The following is a 21,709-nucleotide window of genomic DNA, read 5'->3' on the forward strand; positions in this document are numbered from 1 at the left end:
CACTTCCATACCTTGGTAATTGTTCATGCTGAATGTGGTGATGAACACAGGTGTGCATATATTCTTGAGAATTAATGTTTTTGTGTTTTGGGGATAGATACCCAAAAGTGGTATCACTGGGCTATAATGGGAGTGCTGTTCCTTTTTTTTTTTTTAATGAGAGAGACCAGGGAGCAGATATTTCAAAAAGTCATCAACAGAGAGAAAACTGCAGAGAGTCCATCAAAAACCTGCAAAATGACATTGCATAACTTTCCTTATTTTGTGGGCCCTCTTTTTGCCTCAGTGTAACCAACAGAGTTACAGCACTAAAAATGTCCACTAGGATATAAACTGCCTATCCACAGCTCTTACAATTATGTATCTTGGAGGAGTGATAGCACAGCAGAGAGGGTGACTGCCTGGCCTGTGTCCAGCCCTGGCTCTCCCCTGTATCCCTCCAGGGGGCTGGAGTGACAGCACAGCGGGTAGGGCGGGGTTCGATTCCTCCGTCCCTCTCGGAGATCCCGGCAAGCTACTGAGAGTATCCCACCCGCATGGCAGAGCCTGGCAAGCTCCCCATGGCATATTCGATATGACAAACACAGTAACAACAAGTCTCACAATGGAGAGGTTACTGGTGCCCACTCGAGCAAATTGATGAACAACGGGAGTACAGTGCTACAGTGCGATCCAGGAGCGATCCCTGAGCAGAGAGTCAGGTATATGCCTAAACATTGTTGGCTGTGGCCCCCAAACCCAAAAATAAATAAAATTAAATATTGAGGAACTAGCAGAAAACTGAACATTTTTTCTCACAGGGTTCATCAGGGATGGCCAGGATAGAAGCCCAAGGCAATGCTTAGCAACGCCTCTCTATCAGCACGGCCTTTCTAATTTTAGCCCAACTAAATCACCTGCTAAGAGAAAATATGTTCTTTCTTGCACATTTTTTTCTTTACTTTTTTTTGGGGGGGGGATAGCTAGTTGGTATGTATGGTACAATATTCCAAGGGTGTAAGGGGAACACAGCAGGGTTGGGTCTGCCTTTGTCCCTCATAGTTCATGCCGAGGTCACCTACTCACTCTCTCTATGGCAAACGATGTTTCACTTCCTGAGCATTCTCCCAGAGTGGTGTGTGTGTGTGTGTGTGTGTGTGTGTGTGTGTGTGTGTGTGTGTTCACAGATCTCTCTCTCCTCTCCCATTTCAATAGTGATAACTCGTCCACCTTAATTAGCTCCTGGACTCTTTGGCCCCACAGGATCTTTCGATCTCCCATAACTTCAGGGCAGACCAGAGGGACAGACACTCAGCACTTACTTTCTCAGTGCTCCTTCCTCTTCTTTACTGTGACTCAGCTGATGGCGTAATTCTTCCAGTCTTTCTATAAGAAGAAGGACTGTTAGGATTTTCTGGGAGAGATCATGGCACTCTGATTTGCTTTCGGCTCTATTTGCAGTCATCAACCATCCCTAGAATCTCTGTATTCAGCTAAAGACTGGAAGTTATGTAGCCAAAACAAGGTTTAAAAATATCTTTTAAGGGGCTGGAGTGATAGCACAGTCGGTAGGGCATTTGCCTTGCACGCGGCTGACCCGGGTATGATTCCCAGCATCCCACATGAGCACCGCTAGCAGTGATTCCTGAGTGCAGAGCTAGGAGTAAGCCCTGTGCATCGCTGGGTATGACCCAAAAAGCAAATATCTATCTATCTATCTATCTATCTATCTATCTATCTATCTACTATATATAGATATATATTTAGATATATATTTATATATGTCTATATATAGATATTTAGATATATGTATCTTTTAAGCTATTATTTTCAAATGTGTTATTTAATATAAAGATCTGGATTTCTGACTTTTCCTTAAACACTGGAAAATGAAGCCTCACTGAACTCCCATTCCTACCTAACTGTGAACAATTCATGGTGCTCAGAGGAAGCCAGCCCCTTTCAGGCCCACGGGCACCCCAAGGCCCTCCCACAATTTTCTCCATTTCTCCAGCATGTCAGAGAGAGGGGTCTGAGACACCCTGGGGACAATGACCTTCCCACCCCATTTCCAGTGCTAAGAAACAGTTTTTTAAAAGTAGGTCAGGTCAATGTTTCTGTCAGGCTCACTTACCTTTTGCCTTTTCATTTTGTTTGTTCAGGCGAATCTCAAGATCTTGCTTTTGTTTCTCCAGTTCTGAAATTTGCTGCTTAAAGTCCGGGATCATCTTTAGAGAAGGATGAGAAAGTTTTGAGTCTCAAATACTTCCTTCAGGCCCTTGAAAACCTTGAAAACTCAGATGCAAACAACATTGTCCAGTTTTTTTCCCCCAAAAAAACAACTATTTTAGACTCAGTGATTTACAATATTGATAATGGCAGGGTTGCATGCAGAAAACATTCCAACACCACAACATCCACCAGATTTTTAACCTTTTGGGACACATATCTGATACCACTGAGTACTCCTGGCCTGGAAACTCGCCTGACGGGCCTCATGGACACCCCCCTCAAGGTCTTACACAGTTCCAAGAACCGCCAGCAGGCTCAGGGCATGCAGTTCTCACACTGCCACACCCCTGGTGTCACTGAGCCAGGCTCCTACGAGAGAAAGGAGTTGTGCTGAGACGGTGGATGGCAGCCCAGGCAAGGCTGAGGAAGGGGCGACAGGAGGAGATGGCAGCTGGCCACTTGGCACAGTCCCGGGGAACCGGAAAATCATTTCCAAGGAGCCTTGCTGTACCCGCTGAACTCGGACTGCACGTGCTGTGGTTGTATCTGTCTTTAATGTCTGTCAACCGCCTCTGCCCTCAGGTAAGTAAGGAGCTTTTCAGTGGTTCAGATTAATAAAAACACCTGGGTTTCTGAAACTCATATGAAGAATACTTATTTGATTGATGGTTCAATTGGAGCTCACTGCCAGTCTCTCATTTATAATGTCAAAGTTTTTTGTTTTGTTTTGTTTTTGCTTTATTGGGTCACACCGGGCATGCACAGGGGTTAACTCCTGGCTCTGCACTCAGGAATTACTCCTGGTGGTGCTCAGGGGATTGTATGGGATGCTGGGAATCGAACCCGGGTCGGCCGCATGCAAGGCAAACACGCTACCTGCTGTGCTATCTCTCCAACCCTATTAATGTCAAACTTTTACCTAGCAAAGCACAGATAGGAAAATCCTTGACTCAATGGTCCCCACTGTCCACTGTGCCCAGGGTCAGCAGCCTGGAGACTCTTGATCCCTCAGATTAGGCAGGAGATAGGAGATGGCAAGGAAGCTGAGAAAGAACAGCCCGAGAGGTGAGAGGCCAAGCCCTAGGGTGGTGTTCTGAGAGCAACAGAACAATTAAGGCCCAAGAGGAAGGGACGATCATCATTAAATGCTGCCAAGAAACTAAAATCAGGATGAGGATGAAAATGGGTGGCTGAAGAGAAAATGGGAGGTTAGTTAGAAATCACAGACCAGTAAGAAGTCTGGCCAACACCCCCCAAAGAACGAGGTAGTAATGGCAGGTCATTCAGACATTTTTTTCCCCCCAGAAAAAGGCAATTCCTAGAGCATTTCTCCAAGACAGTGTGCATGAGTTAGAATAAAAGGCAAAGCACAAAAGAATGGTGATCAGAGAAGAGGGAACTCCTTAAAAAGGCAAGATAAATACATACAGGGATTGATCTGATTAGGCTACATTTCTCTACATACATATATGCCACATGCACATATGCACACACACACACACACACACACACACACACACACACACACACACACCAGAATGTATACACTGGGCCAGATTTCTGAATACACACTCCTGTCAAATCAGGAGTGATTTTATAATTTTATCTTCTGGTCAATTTTCTTTTTAGTCTGTGAAAAATTTATATTTACCATTTTACTTCCAACGAGGGCTGGAGCGATAGCACAGCAGGTAGGGCGTTTGCTCTGCATGTGGCCAACCCAGGTTCAGTTCCTCCGTCTCTCTTGGAGAGCCCGGCAAACTACCAAGAGTATCCCGCCTGCACTGCAGAGCCTGGCAAGTTCCCCGTGGCGTATTCAATATGCCAAAAACAGTAACAACAAGTTTCTCACAATGGAGACCTTACTGGTGCCCACTCAAGCAAATCGATGAACAATGGGAGGACAGTGCAGTGCTACTTCCAGCTAACAGAATTTTACACTACTAACAAATCTCCCTGGAATAACATCCAGCCCCGGCCCATGCCTGAGACCCTACCATATTTTCTGACGTTAGTCTGGTCACTTCATGACGGATACTTTCGTTGATGTCATTCTCTTCTCTGAATAATTTCTGGAGGTGGTTTATTTCTTGACTCAGATGCACCACTTTAAAGTTCAGCGCTTCAATCTCCTTTTCATAGCAGTCCTTCTGGGACTGGAAGTGGCTCTCTAGGACACTGTGGAAAGAGGAGTCGGGAAGTTAACTGTGGGTTGGCCGAGACGTACAAGTGTGCAAGGCACTTGCCTTGCCTGTGGCAGCTGTCACAGTTCAATCCCTGGCAGTATGTAGGGTCCTTTGAGCAACACGAGAACCGACACCGAGAACAGAGGCAAGAGCAGCACCGGGGCTCCACTGTCTGTGGCCCAGATGCTCTCTAGCCCCCCAAGTAGAAAGAAATGAACTATGTGGTCCTTATTGTCCTGTGACTACGAGCGTGTGGTGGCTGCGAAGCTTTAAACCCAGCTTGGAGTCACTCACTAAATACGTCAGCTTCACGCCCTTTAAGGGTCAGGGCAGGTCAGGGAATGGTGAATCTTCCCCATGGGTAAAGAAGCATGTTGTGGTGTTGATAAGCAGACAAGGACAGAAAACTTTGTTTTAGACATTATTAAAATTACTTGTACAGTCATTTAAATACTATCCTGTTTAATACAACGATGGTAAAGATGTGTCTAAGCTTTGGATTCTAGGTGACAGTGACAATTAGTGCAAGGCCCTCGACTGTAGACAGACATGCCCTTGATGGGAGAGACCTGGCGGGGTTGTGCATATCAGGTGTATGAGAAAACCATGTTTTCTGTCCAAGTTTGCTGCAAATATAAAACTTCAAAACCCAAAGTTTTCTAGCATAAAAAATGAAAACAAACTTATAAAACTTAAACATATCTATATACCTATAATAATATTGGCTAACTTTTTGGGTATAATCAATTTTTATCCACAGGCTTTTGGATTTTATTAACTAGCAATAAATCCTCTAAGAACATTGTTCTCTAAACTTCCAGTGATTATTAAATCATTCAAGAACTTGCTTTATATTATTACATATTTGTAAGCTAAACTTTTGGCTTTCTATAAGCCACTATGTCTGAAAGATCAAGGAGTCCCGTAGGGGCCAAAGCATAGTACAGCAGTAGGGCTGCTTGCAATGGCCAACTAGGGTTCGAGTCCCGGCACCCCATATGTTCTGAGCACTGCCAGAGTGATTCCTGAGTGCAGAGGCAGGAGTAGTCCCTGAGCATCACAGGGTGTGCCCCACACTCCCCGAGAATAAAAGCTCTATGGGGAGTTTCTAACCGCGTTGCTTTCTTCAGTCCTTCATAAGCAAACCAAAGTTCTCCGTCCTCATTTAAATGTTCCAAATCTTCCACAGAGAGCCTGGAAAACAAAGAGGATAAAACAGTCACCATCTCTCTCAATGAATCACATGCTTACAAAGGTCTGGTCGTGCAGAAACGGTCACCTGCTTCTGACGTCTTCAATATCATAGCTCTCAAGAAGCTGCTTTGTGACTTCTGACATCTTTTCTGAAAAGAAAATGCAAAGATGTATAAAGTATTATTTTTGTTACCAATATACTTTTGGAAAGATTTATCCCCTCTCTTTTTAAGGTCATGCTTTTTTTCACCCTTCTTTGGGCCACACCCAGCATTGCTCAGGGGTTACTCAGGGATTACCCCAGGGGTTACTCCTGCTCTGAACTCAGGAATTATTTCTGGCAGTGATTGATGGACCATATGGGATGCTGGCCAACAAACCTGGGTTAGCCGTGTGCACGGCAAGAACCCTACCCATTATATTATTGCTCTGGTCCCAAGGGCCATGTTTTTAGGTTTCCATGGGGTATCCTGCTAGCCAGGATAAGCAATAGGCGAACTAATTTATCAGCTATCAACACATGCAATCAGTCAATGAACAAACTCACAGTCATTGCAGTGATCAGTTACTCAACCTACCACATATCCAACCAACCCACCTGCAAACCCACCAGCCCTGCACCAGCAAGAGCACGTATTTCCTTGGACGTGACTCTATGATGCATTTAATCTGTGCCCTGCGGATTCAGTGACATCTTGTTACCTCGCATTTCTCGCTTTTGGTTTTGCACGTGTTTCTCCACATCTATCTTCTGTGCCTGAAGCAGCTCTATCTCCTTTTCAAACTCAGAGACTGTCTGAATCAGGAGCAGATGAAGGGGAAAAAAAAAAAAGCAGTTAGGATTTCCACCAAAGGGGAAGTTATCACAGTATCATGCGTCTGGCAGCCAAACCGTTGGTTCCTAGATTCTGGTTGAAGCCCACCACCGTCCAGACAGCTTGACCTCATAGTATAGTTACCTTCCTTGAAATACTAGATTATTCATAAATTTTGATTGTGTAAACAGCATTAGCTTCCCTATGATATAAAGAGAAATAAATACTACAAGCTAGAATTGGTGGCAGAGGGAGAGCTGAGAGATACAGAATCACAGGAGATACTTTCTCTTTACCATAGGAATCTTGGACACAAGCATGTGGAATCAACACCTTCCTGCCTGGTGGCAAGTGTGTGTGTGTGTGTGTGTGTGTGTGTGTGTGTGTGTGTTCAGGTCCCAGATAGGTCTACCTGTAGGTGCAGCAGTACCAGGATGAGCCTGGGGGGTCCAGGAGTGGGCTCTGCGGGACCCACTAGGGGTGCAGGTTGTGGGGAAGTGGCCGTGTCTGCCTTCTTTACTGGATAAACTCAGAGTAATAATCACAGGCTGTGCTTCCACAGTTAGAGTATACTGAGGCAACGAACTCCTTGACATTTTCTATTAGTATAAAAGGTTAGAGGGGCAGGGTGGGATGGGGGGATACGGGGTGGGAGGGATACTGGGACCCGTGGTGGTAGAAAATGGGCATTGGTGGAGGGATGGGTACTTGATCATTGAATAACTGAAACCCAGGCACAAAAATTTGTAAGTCTACAACTGTACCTCATGGTGTTTCACTAATAAAAATTAAAAAATAAAAAAAATTTAAAAAATGGTTACAGGGGGCCTGAGTGGTAGGTTATTTGCCTTGAATGCAGCTGACTGGGTTTCATCTCCAGGACCCCATATGATTCCCTGAGTCTGCCAGGAGTAACTCCTCAGTTGTAGAGCCAGGGGTACACCCTGAGCATCTCTGGGTGTAGGCCCCAAGCAAAACCAAAACAGGGCTAGAGGGCCTGTTCCTATGGGAGATGAGAAGGGAGGTTAAAATTGCAGTTATCAATCACTTTGCCAACACAACTCCATCCTTGTCGTGACCTACAAAGTGAGTGCCAAAAAGTGGGTCTTTAGAAGATCAGACAACTGATGTGCACAAAGGCTACATGGTGTGATCAGGGTCATGTGGGAAACCGGGGAAGGATGTGGACCACCAGTCCTCACAGGCTAATTCCTTAAATGGCTCAGTGAATGTTCCAAGTTTAGTCACCTGACCCTCCTTCATAGTCTCGAGAGAGGCACTTTTAGCCTCAGGACTGCTGGGAGAAGGAGGCTGACGCCACACTCAGAGTGTGCAGCTAAGACAGGAACTAAGCGGACAATGATGAGTCTATGCTGAGTCTATGTTCTGTGAGAATCAGACTCATCTCTTTAAAATATCGTAACAGAGTCTGGACTATAGGTCTGGCTCCCACCGAGGTCGTGAATCACACGCTTCAGAACAACTGCTTGATTTCCCAAGATGTAGATTGTAGCCAGATGACACAACTCTCAGCTCTGACGCCAGCCTTGGGTCACTGCTACAGTGGCAGTTAGGGAAATATTCAGTCCTCCTGATCCACAGTCCAGCCTAGAGTTTAAAGAGCATTCTCTGGTAGGAAATTCAGAAGTCACCCTGACGTGACTCCGAAAGCTTTTCTAGGGTTGGAGAAGTAGCTCAATGGGCTGAGCATATAATCTGGTATGCAGGAGGCACAGGTTCAAGTGCTGGCACCACTATGAGTGCTCACTGAGTACCTGGGCACTGCCGGAGGTACACTCCCTGCCCCCCCCCCCCCCCATTAGAAAAGCTCTTCTACTCTAGTCATGTGATTTTTTTTTTTTTTTGCTTTTTGGGTCACATCCGGCAGTGCACAGGGGTTACTCCTGGCTCTGCACTCAGGAGTTATTCCTGGCGGTGCTCAGGGGACCATATGGGATGCTGGGAATCGAACCCGGGTCGGTCCCGTGCAAGGCAAACGCCCTATCCGCTGTGCTATCTCTTCAGCCCCCATGTGATTATTTTTGACAATTATAGAATATTAGCATAATCTTAAAAAATATTCTACTAGCACATTTCACGAATTCAGTGCAAGCTCTTCCAACCTTACACTGAGATGTTTTGTACTTAAAGATGTAGGAACACACAAGGTTCGTTGTTGTCATTATTTCTTTAAGCATCAGATGACCCAGAAATGCTGTTTGTTTTGTTTTTGGGCCACACTCGACTCTGCTCAGTGCTCATTCCTGGCTCTGCACTCAGGGATCACTCCTGGCAGGCTTAGGGGATCTCGGGGTTGCCCACATGCAAGGCAGGGGCCCTCGCCGCTATATTACCTTTCCAGAGCCAGGTTTGAGCTTCTAAGTGGGAGGGAATTCAGTGACATCTTGATTGTCAAGCAAAGCTCATTGTGTTTTGGGTAACTGTTAAAGAGGAGAATCCTGATAAGGTAATTTAATTTTACCATCGGTCTTATAGATGTTTAAGGGTTCACACCCATCTATAATTTCATATTAAGATATTCTCTAGTGAGAATATGCTGAAATATCCCCAAGTGGGTGATACTATCTCCTAGGATGATCTGATATGAGGCTGTAGTCACTTTCTGTTTGTCTGTTTAAAGCAGGTAGGTTCTGGGGCTGGAGAGGTACCGGGGTTAAGGTGCTCGCCTTGCATCCTTGCATGCACTGACCATGGTCCAATGTGCCCTCTGCCAAGAAAATTAAAGAAGGCTGATTTCCAGAGGTGGGGCGGGGGCGGGGGAGGGGAAATTCAGTGATTTTTTTTTTTCCTGAAAAGGTGTGAGAGGCCAAATAATTTTTGGGATCTCTGCAACCAGATTAATCTATATCTACATCTATACATATATGTGTTCCTCTTTTTTTTTTTTTTTGGCTTTTTGGGTGATACCAAGTGGTAGGGCATTTGCCTTCTGTGCAGCCGGCCCAGCCTAGCCATGTTTGATCCCTCCGCCCCTCTCAGAGACCCGGCAAGCTACTAAGAGTATCTCGCCCGCATGGCAAAGCCTGGCAAGCTACCCATGACGTAGTCAATATGCCAAACACAATAACAACAAGTCTCACAAAAGAGACGCTACTGGGCCCGCTCGAGCAACTCGACGAACAACGGGAGGGCAGTGCTACAGGACCAAGTGATGCTTAGTGATTACTCCTGGCTCTGTACTCAAGAATTACTCCTTGCTCAGGGGACCGTATGGGATGCCAGAGACAGAGCCTGGACTGGCCACATTCAAGGCAAGTGCCCTACTCATTGTACTATTGCTTCAGCCCTGCATGTTGGATTTTTAAACAACTGAACTGGAGAAATAAAGGTCCTGTGATCTGCGGCCTTTACAGAGGGGCTTCTGGTCTCCGATCCTGCACGGGGCAGGTCAAAGCAGCCTTGGTCAGGCCAGGCTGGTTAAGGCGAGACTCGATTCACCTTCGCCTGCTTGCTCAGCCGTGCCACGTCCCCCCTCAGGCTGGCTGCCGTGACGTGCTCTTCCTCCAGCTGATGCTGCAGATGCATTTTCTCAGCCTTTAGAGCGCTGATTTCTTCTCTGAACGACTGCAGCTGGGTCTCGTAGTCTTGTGATTTCAGCTCAAAACTTTTTTCCAGCAGCCTAGGGAAGCAAAAGAAGGAAAGCATATGCTTAGGATTATTGTGAAATTCTTCACCTGAATTAGAACAGCATTTTGAAGACGTCAAGAGAAGACGAGGAAGCAAGAGCCAGTTCATGAAAATCGAGAGTAGCAGTTTCGAGAGACACAGCATAGCGGGATTTTTAGCCAACCACTTCCTATCTGCCTAAACCAAGAACGTTCTCCCACCTCTGATCTGAGACGTGCAACTGTGCAGTGATCGTGCATGACACACGCGGGACAGGGAAGCTGAGCTTGAAGACGCGGTGGTGGCTCTGTGGGCACAAAGCCACCGTGGTTGGGGCTGGAGCAATAGCACAGCGGGGAGGCATCTGCCTTGCATGTGGCCAACCCAGGTTCGATTCCCAGCATCCCATATGGTCCCCCGAGCACCATCAGGAGTAATTCCTGAATACAGAGCCAGGAGTAGCCCCTGTGTAACGCTGGGTGTGATCCAAAAAGCCAAAAAAAAAAAAATGGCTACTGTGGTTCCAAGCTTTCTGTCTGACTACCCTCTGCGAAGATCCTGGCACATTCTGCCAAGTCCAGGTCCCGGACCAGTTCCAAAGATTCTGGAAGAGTTTGGCTTGGTCCTGAGCAAGTCAACACAATCACTGAAGGGGCCAAAGTGTCAACCCCTACACAGTGACTGAACAATAAGTTCCGATGTTGAAAAGCCCATGGAAACTCAATTCTTTGTGAGATAATTGGTCAACTAAATATGGAACGAGTGACCAAGAAAACAACTGAAGGGAGACACATGACCTGGGGCAACCTAAGACAGCACCCAAGGCCCAGCCAGAACTGCAGCAATTCTGGGAATGCTACGATCATTTATTAAGTTGGCATTAGGTGCCAGGTTAGCAACTCAGGCGGAGACTGGTTCCTATTGCAAGCCCCAAGAAAGAGCCACATTTCTCATGGATGTTGGTTTCATTTTCTTTTATATACCAACAGACTCTTAAAACTTCAGTTTCAAGCTCTCCAAAAATAAACCTCAGTGCTCCCAAGAGGCCTGTACCTTCAGGGAAAGTACAAACCTAAGTTTCATGGAAACATAATTTTCGTCTTGCAGCCGAACTGGAGCCGAACGTTCCCAGACCGTGAATATCTCTGCTCCTCTCCGTGGAGGTGACAAGGGCCAGACTCCCCCCAATGCTCTGAGCAGGGAGAAGGGAGCAGCAGACAGGCAGGACTCCATAAGCAAGAGTTCACTGAAATGAGGTTTGCATGGAAGGGGCAGGGAGAGAGGGAGAGAGGGAGATAGGGAGAAAGGGAGGCTGAGATGGAGAGAGGGAGAGGGGAGAGAGAGTGAGGGAGGGGGGGGAAAGGAAAGAGAGGGAAAGAGAGAGGGGGAGAGGAGAGAGAGGGAGGAAGAGAGGGAGAGAGAAGGACAGAGAGAGCGAAGAGAGAAATAGAGGGAGAGGGGAGAGAGAGAGGGAGAGAGGGGGAGAGAGAAGGAGAGAGAGGGAGAGGGAAAAAGAGAGGGAGAGGGAGAGAGAGAGGGAGAGGGGGAGAGAGAGGGAAAGAGGGAGGGAGATAAGGAGGGAGAGGGAGAGAGAGGGAAAGAGGAGAGAGGGAGAGGGAGAGAGAGGGAGAGAGAGGGAGAGAGAGGGAGAGGATGAGAGAGAGGGAGAGAAAGAAGAGGGAGAGAGAAAGAGAGATATTGAGAGAAGGATAGAGAGAGGAGACAAACAGAGATGATGTTCTGCGGCTAGGAACATGCATGTGTGTGGGAGGTCCAGGCTCCATCCTGGCGGTGCCTGCTCCCCCAAGCTCCGAGCTCTGAGCCAGATGTGCCCCGCCCCCCAACAAAAACAACAGAAAAAAAAAGTTCACCAAAAATGAAAAAACAATTGTTTTCTCAAAGTAAAGGGGTCAAATCTCTGCATTTTAAAGCCAAAGGAGGACCGTGAAACTCTCTAGGCATCTGTTAATTCCTGGAGCTCTTCAATGACACTCATTCTCACCCTTTGCTTTCTGGGTTGTTTTTGGACCACATCCAGAAGTGCTCAGGAGTTAGTCCTGGCTTTGAGCTCAGGGGTCACTCCTGGGGAGCTTGGGGGATGATATGGGATGCCGGGGGATTGAACCCAAGTAGGCCATGTGTAGGGAAAAGTCCTTTCCCACTGCACTATAGCTCGGGCTCTTTTTTTTTCTTTTCTTTTTTCTTTTAAGCATTCCTCCTTCTTGCCAGATCTCGGCCTCCTGGTAACCAGCTGTGTGGGGAGACGGTGCATTTGCCATTGTCTGCACAAGTCCTTCATATCCCCCGTCTCCCATCTCCCACCCTGCACCACCACTCAGAGGCCTTCCAGTTAATTCCTTAAGAAAGAGGAGCCCACAGTGGGGCCCGTGGAGTTCAGCCATGGATCTGGAACTCAGCCAAGAAAGGGAGCTGGCATGGCACCAGGTGACAGGGACCCTCGATGGACGGGGGTGGGGCATCCCTGACTGTAAGACAAGGGTCAAGTTAAAAGAGCACAGCGCCTTTATTTCTCTTCTCTTAAATACTTTATCTTCGAGCAAGGTATGGCAGTCTCTGAATGTCTCACTAGCATAATAAGAAAAAGAAATTCCCAAGCCTCACCGTGCGTGGAAGCTTAAAGCTGCGGTGGCTGGAAGGAGCAACAGCAGGGCCGAACTGGGAAAATCTCAGCTTCTCACCTCCCAGAAATATCCCCACCCTCCTCTCCTGGATCCGTCACCAACTCTCTGCCAGCCGCAAAGCAAAGTGGCACAGAGGAGCACAGAAGGGCGCCAGAGACGGAAGGTGAACTGCATCCCGGGCGCCAGAGCGAAAGGTGAACTGCATCCCGGGCGCCAGATTGAAAGGTGAACTGCATCCCGGGCACCAGAGCGGAAAGTGAACTGCATCCCATACATGCGCTGCTGTTCTTCCTTTCGCACGTCTTCAAAGAGCTGCTTGGTGAGGTTGTCCATCTTTTCTGTGAAAAGAGAATGCTCCCTGACATATGACTGCAAATGGAGCTCCATGTCATATTTAAGAAACAGGCTCAGGGGGGCTGGAGCAATAGCACAGCGGGTAGGGCATTTGCCTTGCATGCGGCCAACCCGGATTCGATTCCCAGCATCCCATATGGTCCCGTGAGCACCGCCCGGAGTAACTCCTGAGTGCAGAGCCAGGAGTAACCCCTGTGCATTGCCGGGTGTGACCCAAAAAGAAAAAAAAAAGAAAGAAGCTCAGACAAGATGTCTTACAATGGGAACTGCAATAATAATCACCCCAAAGTTATCATGTTCTAATCCAAATACTTTCATGGGCCTGGATACCATTGGAAAAAAAATATGTATACTGGAATGGAGCCCATGCTATTCCTAAGAGCGAGTGGGAAGGCCTGGGGAAAAGCAACAGTCCTCTGGTGGTGGTGGGAGTGGTTCCTGACCTCAGCTCAACAGGTGGCCGGTCCAGACTCAACTTTCTCTTGGGAGGGAGGGGCTCAGCGCAGGGAGTGGGTGGAGCCACATCCCTGGCTTCTCCTCTCTGGGAACCACTCCTCGCTCAGTACAGTTATGGCAACCCAAAGTGTCTCCGGACACGGACAAATGTACTCCCGAGGAACAGGAGGCGGACCACCAAGTAAATCACAAAAGTCCCCACAACTGGGCAAGAGGAAAGATCAGCGGAAAGAATGCTGCTGTATCTTAATACAAGTCACATGTGGGCAAGTACAGAAGAAGGTTGAGATAAAAAGACAACTTCTGAGCCAGGGTAGTCTGTGGCTCTGGGGACCTCACATGCCCTACATGCCAGTTCAAACTGCGGAAACTCCGTCAGGAGCTGAGTGACAGAGCAGCTGGGCCCCCCAGCCCACCCTTACCCACATGGAGCCAACCTCTCCCACCCCCACCCGCCCCCAGACTTCAGCCCTGTCCTGGGGCAGTCAGGAATGGAAGGTTACAAACCAACCTCCCGATTACTTGGTTCAAAACATGAACAGGAAAACGCAACAACTGAACAGAGTCTAACACACTCTTACATGTTGCTGACTCCAAATGACAACTTGAGAACGTCACGAGTCAGTCTTTGAACATAGTAGGGGAAATGTTTGCGCTTTAAATTAGAGGCAGGAGATTCTTTAAGTGTTTGTTTGCTATTTTGGGGTCACACCCGTATGTGCTCAGGGGTTGCTCCTGGCTCTGCACTCAGGAATCACTCCTACAGATGCTTGGGGGCCACAGGCGGAGTGAAACCGTGTGGTGATGTCATCAGTGCTTAAATGTGCAATTCTCTGGGAAGCACATTTTCTTGGCCGGAGAGGTGGGGCACACCCAGAGGTGCTCAGAGCTTACTCCTGGCTCTGCGGTTAAGGAGCATCCCTGGCGGTGTTCGGGGACCACATGGGTGCTGGGCAATCAAACTGCAAGTGCCCAACCCGTTGTGCTGTCATTCCGGTCCCCATGTTTTCTTGTTACACTAGCTATGTCTCAGAGATCCCTAATTCTGACCAGAACTCAGCTCCCACCCATGTTTTCCTGTCATCTTCGGGTCCTGTGGCGTTACCTTTCAACTCTTCCGTTTTCTCCTGAAGCAGCTGCTGCGCCTGCTCCTTTTGAATTTCCAGTTCTGAATTGTGCCTCTGCAGTTTGGTCAATTTCTTGCAAAGACAAGACGGGGGGAAAAACCCACCCTGCTTTTAAAAACTTCACTTCAAGTTTTGTCATCATAACCTGACTTGGTAAAAAAGCTATTCACACACACACACACACACACACACACACGCACACGCACGCACACGCACATATATACTCCCCCCCCCCACCTTTTAGGCCATACCCAGATGTTCTAAGGGCTTATTGCTGGCCCTGCTCTCAGGAATTACTCTGCTGGTACTCAGGGGAACATGTGGAATGCTGGGGATTGAACCTGGGTCACTGCATGCAAGGCAAGTGCCCTCCCGACTGTGCTATCACTCCAGATCCCAAATCTCTATTATTTCCAATCAGCATTTTCATTTTGGGGCTCCTCTCGGGCCCGCGGCAGACAATGCACTTTATTTCCTGTGCCGAGGCCGCATGACAGCATTTTCACTGGTTCCCAGCACGGCCCAGCTGTGCCTGAAATCAAGGAGAAAACGGAATCCCAGGTCTTCTCAAAATCAGGGGAACTCCTCTTCTCTTGATGTTTCTGAGACAGGTATGGCTTTAGTAGGATATAAGTGATTAACTTACAGGGTGGATATAATCTTGGAAAGGGTCTGACTGTGTAAGACCGTGTGAGATAAGAGTTTCACTGTCTCACTGTCTCTTGGTGGCATGTCTGCCTTAAGGAGCCAACCACCTGGCCCAGGGCAGGGCTGTGGGGCTGACCCTGGGTGCAGGGGGCGGGGGGGAGAGGGGGAGACATGTGACTAAATTACTCCACACCCCCCTGCCCCCACACAACGACTCTGTCAGTGCCTTTTTTTTTTTTTTTTTTTTTTTGCTTTTTGGGTCACACCCGGCAATGCACAGGGGCTACTCCTGGCTTTGGCGGTGCTTGGGAGACCTCATGGGATGCTGGGAATTGAACCCGGATCAGCCGCACGCAAGGGAAACACCTTACTTGCTGCATTATTGCTCCAGCCCCTGTCAGTGCCTTTTTTGTCATTTCCATTTTTAGTGTCAGGAAATGGAAGCTCAGAAGGGGGAGGGACTTGTACAGGAGATCCTGGCCAGAGAAGGCCACGAGGAGCTGAGGGGCAGGGCTGGCCACCCGCCCACGCTCTATCCTGTGGCTCTGGGCAAGACACCCTTGCCCCTGCAGGGGGCATGCGCAGGGGCTGAGGCCATGCAGGGGCGGAAGTGTCCTCCCGGCTCTCCCTCAGGGTACCCTGGCCAAGCATCCCCCAGGCTGTTCTTCTCACCTCCCAGGCCCCAAATGAAGCTCCTTGGGGTGACATAAGCCACCAGGAGAAGCTGGCTCGCCCCACAGAAATCTGCTCTACAGGAAGCCACTGCAGGTTTATCCACCCATGGAAAGACTCACAACAGCCCCCAGTCACAGGGCAGTGCCTGACCTCCTCCAGGGCGGCCCTGAACTTCTTCCCCTTCTCCTCGTAATTGTGCTTTTGGGCAGCGGCTCTGTCAAGTTCGGATTCCAGCCTCTGGATCTTCTCCATGTCCCCAGCCCGGAGCGTGGCCAGGCTGGTCAGCTTCTCCACCAGTCCGTGGTTCTCTCTGTTCTGCAGGCAAACAAACAACAGCAGAGGCTGAGGAGTGGATCCGACACACAGTCCCCTCCGTGTGGGTGTGTTTGGAGGAGAGCAGGTGGCCTAGAGCTGTTCGGGCCACGCTGGGCTGTGCTCTGAGATCACTTCTGGCTGGGCCCAGAGGACCTTGTCTGTGCTGGGGACCCAGCCCAGGTCAGCTGTGTGCAAGGGAAGATCCTCAGTGGCTGGACAATCGCTCTGGCCCTAGAAGTGAGTTTCATAGCTATGGGCATTGCTTAGCCCACTGGTCTCTCCTGGTGGCTGGGACACGTGGGCTCCCCTAAGAGCAGGAGAGGTAAGAGGGGTCTTCCCAGACCAAGCAGGGCTGTTGCTGAGCCACAGGACTGGGGGCAAAGGAGAAAATAGAAGCTTGTCCAAGTCCCACAGCCAAGGAAGCAGGCCTGAGTGCAGGAAGACGCTCTTCCTTTTCATACAGAGAAAGCCTGTATAGAGTGTTTCTATTTTCCAGTTCAGTTGGCCCTCATAAACTACCCGAATCCTATAATATAGGTAGCAGGGTTAGCACTGTCCTCCCGTTGTTCATCAATTTGCTCGAGCGGGCACCAGTAACGCCTCCATTGTGAGACTTGTTATTGTGTTTGGCATATCGAATATGCCACGGGGAGCTTGCGAGGCTTTGCCGTGCAGGCGAGATACTCTCGGTAGCTTGCCGGGCTCTCCGAGAGGGACGGAGGAATCGAACCCGGGTTGACCTTGTGCAAGGCAAATACCCTACCCACTGTGCTATCACTCCAGTATATATTTTAATAGCATAGCCATAAACGGAACAAAACCAATCATTAAAAAGGCAAGTATAAAAGATGCACTATAGTTCAAAAATTGCTAAATTGACTGGCGTACTGCTATTTGAGTCAAGTTACAAATATATAAATATGGGGAACCCCACACCAGGCTGTTTCACTCAGAGCACTCCAAAGGGGGTGGGTGAGGACCTTCATTTCCCCAAGGGATCCAGCCCTGACAGCCAAAAACCTCCAGAACTCAACTGCAGCCATGCTCATGGCCGCTCTTCACATTCTTGGGCCGAGCCTCACCCACGAATAAACCCATCCCTGGACTGCGCAGCCACATCTCGTACCTCATACCACTCATATTCCAAGAGTAGCACACCACATTTGATGGGTTTTAAAGTAGAGGGCAACCCTGCCACAGAGGCAGGGTGGGATGGGGGGAGGGGGGGTGTGAGGGATACTGGGATCATTGGTAGTGGAGAATGGGCACTGGTGGAGGGATGGGTATTTGATCATTGTATAACTGAAACCCAAGCACAAAAAATTGTAAGTCTACAACTGTACCTCATGATGTCTCACTAATAAAAATTAAAATAAATAAATAAATAAATAAATATGTTAATTGTAAAAGTAAAAAAAATAAAGTAGAGGGCAACCAATCTTAAAGGGAAATATACTTTTACAGATATATGTATGTGTATATATACATATATGTATATGTATCTATATCTATATATACATATATATATATAAGCACACAAGGTTCAACCCTTAACAACATATTGGTAATCTCTTATGGAAGGGCTTAATGGTCCTTGGGTGAAATATAACAATCTTCATACACTCTCTTCTAAAAAAGGGTTTCTGGAGCATTTCCAGCGGTTTATTCATAACAAACAATACAAAATAAATTATTTCGGTTCTGCTTTGGGGCAGGGGTTGGGGTTCAGGATGGAAACATCCAAAATATGGTGGTGGGAAGGAGTAATGGTAGTGGGACTGGTGTTCGAATATTAAATGTAAACAAATATTGTGAACTACTTTATAAAAATAAAATAAAATTTAAAAAATATAAACATGGTGCCACCAGCAGGTCAACCTGCACCTGCAGGGCCAGTGCATCAGCAGCCTGATGGTGCCTTCAGGCTTTCTGATATCCCAAGATTGCAGCTGTGCCTTTGATCAGACCCCAACAACTTGGGACCAAGTTTACCAAGAAATTAAATGCCCAAAATTTAGGTATGTGGGAGCCACACCCACAAACCACCTCCAGCTCAGCTATACAAGCTCACTTATTGGCCTTATTTCAGAGACCCATAAATAATCTCAAAAGAGGTAAAAAGCCACAATTAATCTCAGACCATTGCATGTCTGAACAGACCAGAGTAAATTGGAGGGGTGTGGGTCAGCCTGGTGCCCATCCAAGCCGAGCCCCCAGCAGCCACTTCCTTCCACTATCCAAAATCGCTGCCATACCCCTGGCCTGACTCCACCGTCTCAGGATGGACCTCATCAAGATACAATCTGCTGAAAATTCGGGTATGCGGGTTTTGTGACTGAAATCTCCAGGCTTTCTTGGGGTCGGGATGGGCTACCTTCCCCCAACTCCCTGTACTTCTGGAAGTCTTGGCAGTCACATCCACACCCCAAAGTGGCCACCGAGTTAAAAAGCTACTCCAGCCTTACTGTCCCGATAAGAATACTGAATGCCCTGAACAAACACCATGACCTCTCAGCACCTATACTGCAAACCATAATACACAAAAGAAAAAGGAGAGAGAGAGCAAGGAGGAAACTGCCTCCCATAGAGACAACCTGGAGGTGGGGATGGGGGTTTGGGGAAGGGTGGTAGGGAAACAGGGGACACTGGTGGTGGGAAGTATACACTGGTGGAGGGATCGGTGCTGAAACCCAATTATGAACAGCTTCATAATGGTCTATCTCACGAATATTCAATTAAAAAATTAAAAAAAATAGTAATGTGCAGTTCATGCCCAATTCAATCAGTTTAATCAATGGCTGAATAAATAGCAGTACTCCTACATTAAAAAATATCAACAAAAGAAAAATGTATAAACGGGGTCTGGAGAGAGAGCATAATGGGCGGGGTGCTTGCCTTACAGGTGGCTGGACAGGATTCAAGCCCCAGCATCTGAGCACTGCCAGGAGTGATTTCTGAGTAAGTCCTGAGCTTCAATAGTGTGGCCCCAAAACAAAAAATAATTAAAAAAATCTAACAAAAATTTTCTTTTGACTGAAACAAAAAAACCGACTTATCAATTTTTTGAGATAGCCTATCTGGCTGGTCTAGGAAACACTTTTCTTTTTTCTTATCAGCAAAAACTAGCCATTAGTTTCAGAAGCACCAATTTTAATCAAAATGCTCATTTCCAAAACAGAAAAACTTAAATGAACGTCATAAAGCTTTTATATATTATTCAGCCATTTTAAAGAAGCAATTTAGTTCAGAGTAAGAACTAAAATGCTCTAGAGATGTTAAAACAGTGCAAAGCCTTTCAGAGCATGAGCACTTATGTTATTAATATGGGTGTGGCAATTTCATTGATATAAATGCTCTTCAAGGGACCAAGGAGAGAGAGCAGAGAGGTCAAGGCTCTTGCCTTGCACACAGCCAACCTTGGTTTGGCCCCAGCACTGTGCATGATCCCCCATGCACAGTCAGGATTGACCTCTGAGCACAGAGCTTTAAGTAAGCCCCAAGCACAGCCGGCATGGCCCCCAAACAAAATAATACTAAAATAAACATAATAGCAGCTTCATCTCAGCTCCTGTAGGGCAATGTTTCTCATTCTCAGCTTTGGTACTTAAGAAAATCAAAATACAGGGACCAGAGTGATAGTAGTGCAGGTTGGGTGCTAGTCTTGCACGTGGCTGACCCGGGTTTGATCCCCAGCATCCCACATGGCCCCGTGGGCATGCCGGGAGTAATTCCTGAATGCAGAACCAAGAGGAACCCCTGAGCATCACCAGGTGTGGCTACAACTCCCCTTCTCTTAAAAGGGGGAAAGAAAGAAAGAAAGAAAGAAAGAAAGAAAGAGAGAAAGAGAGAGAGAGAGAAAGAAAGAAAGAAAGAAAGAAAGAAAGAAAGAAAGAAAGAAAGAAAGAAAGAAAATCAAAGCTGTAGGTGAGAGGCACTGGGTGCATGCCTACCTGATCTTCTAACTTTTTCTGCAGACACTGGACTCTGTAGGTGAGCTGAATGTTGAGCACAAACCGCCGGATGCTCTGGAACCTTCGGCGTGCCAGCCATGCCCTGGCGTACTTCTGCAGGATCACAGCCTTGTGCTCCTCCAGCAGCTTGAAAATAAGATTTCTGTGAAATGGAAACTCAATCTCCCCGGGACTCTATCAGCTTTGCATTGGTGCAGAGATGTCCCTTCCTGTCTCCTACCCCAGAGCCCCTGTTCTTACTCCCACCTGCTGGGACAGAAACCCAGCCTTGCAGCATACGCCAACAGAGACAGGGTCCCGGCAGATGTCCTGTGCTCCGGACGTGTCTCCCGCAGAAAAACTCTCTGAGCAAAGCTGGTGACACACAATCTGCACCCTGGGAAGCCCAAGTACCCCGAAGGGACAGAGTCTCAGCCGCACCTTCCGGTACCTCCTTCTGGCCAGGAGCCCACGCGTGTGGGCCTGGATGGTGATCACGGACACCCGGATCAGCTGGTACAGGCTGCGGACCAGGTAGCCGCGACAGTGCTTCTGGATGACGATGGCCGCCCACGCCTGCTTCAGGGCCTCTGCGGTCACTGCTTTCCTGGGTTGGAAGGCAGCAGAGCAAACGTCACCCACGGGCATCCACACCTGCTAGCCACAAGCTGGGTAGCATGTTTCCCATGCGGGACAGTGGAAATGTGGCATGTCTAGACTCTAAACCCTGTCAGGGGGATGATTCTCAGGATCCCTCCCAATTGGTCACTGGCCCTTCCAGCTGCCTGGTCTGCTCGGAGCGTGAATCTGTTGTGGGGAGGAGAACCCAGGACCTTCCACAGGCTCCTCTCCAGGCTGCGGGATGCCTGGGACTCCACCTGTTATTTTATTTTATTTTTTTGCATTTTGGGTCACACCCAGCGATACTCCTGGCTGTGCACTCAGGAACTGCTCCTGGCAGTGCTTGAGGGATCATATGGGATGCTAGGAATAGAACCCGGGTGGGCTGTGCGCAGGGCAAATGCCCTACCGACTGTTCTTTGCTCTAGCCCCCCAACCTTCTCTTTCATCTCTTTCATCTGTTCATTACTATGTTTGGAGGCAAATATTAATGCAGGCTCTTGGTCAGGGGCTGGCAGACCTCAGCCCGGGCCCAGATGCAGCCTGTGGCCTGCTCTTGGTTGGGGTCCCGTCGAGTGTCACCTATGACTTAAAAAAATTTTTTTCTTGAATCACCATGAGTTACAGTTACAAAACTTTCACGTTTGAGTTTCAGTCATACAATGATTGAACACCCATCTCTCCACGAGTGCACATTCTCCACCACCAATGTCCCCAGTATCCCTCCCACCACCGAACCCCACCCCACTGCCTGCCTCTATGGCAGACAACTTTCCTCTTACTCTCTCTCTCTCTCTCTCTCTACTTATGGGCATTATGGTTTGCAATACAGATACTGAGAGGCCATCACGTTTGGTCCTTTATCTACTTTCAGCGCACATCTCCCAT

The 21,709-nt window shown here is 48.0% G+C and overlaps 1 protein-coding gene across 1 annotated transcript in view; it reads right to left on the reverse strand.

Moving 5' to 3' along the window:
* The window catches only part of MYO5C (myosin VC), a 104,746-nt gene that overhangs the window by 24,207 nt on the left and 58,830 nt on the right, over positions 1-21,709 (reverse strand). Inside the window, exons 20-31 of the mRNA XM_056115276.1 lie at positions 20,642-20,807; positions 20,201-20,347; positions 16,086-16,250; positions 14,591-14,684; positions 12,950-13,013; positions 9,866-10,046; positions 6,294-6,387; positions 5,677-5,740; positions 5,511-5,591; positions 4,209-4,389; positions 2,110-2,207; positions 1,302-1,361 (exon numbers count right to left, since the gene is read on the reverse strand). Coding sequence (XP_055971251.1) covers positions 1,302-1,361; positions 2,110-2,207; positions 4,209-4,389; positions 5,511-5,591; positions 5,677-5,740; positions 6,294-6,387; positions 9,866-10,046; positions 12,950-13,013; positions 14,591-14,684; positions 16,086-16,250; positions 20,201-20,347; positions 20,642-20,807 — 1,395 coding nt within the window. The remainder of the gene's footprint in view (positions 1-1,301; positions 1,362-2,109; positions 2,208-4,208; positions 4,390-5,510; positions 5,592-5,676; positions 5,741-6,293; positions 6,388-9,865; positions 10,047-12,949; positions 13,014-14,590; positions 14,685-16,085; positions 16,251-20,200; positions 20,348-20,641; positions 20,808-21,709) is intronic.

Source organism: Sorex fumeus, unplaced genomic scaffold (genome assembly GCF_029834395.1).
Source record: "Sorex fumeus unplaced genomic scaffold, SorFum_2.1 ptg000029l, whole genome shotgun sequence".
NCBI lineage: Eukaryota > Metazoa > Chordata > Mammalia > Eulipotyphla > Soricidae > Sorex > Sorex fumeus.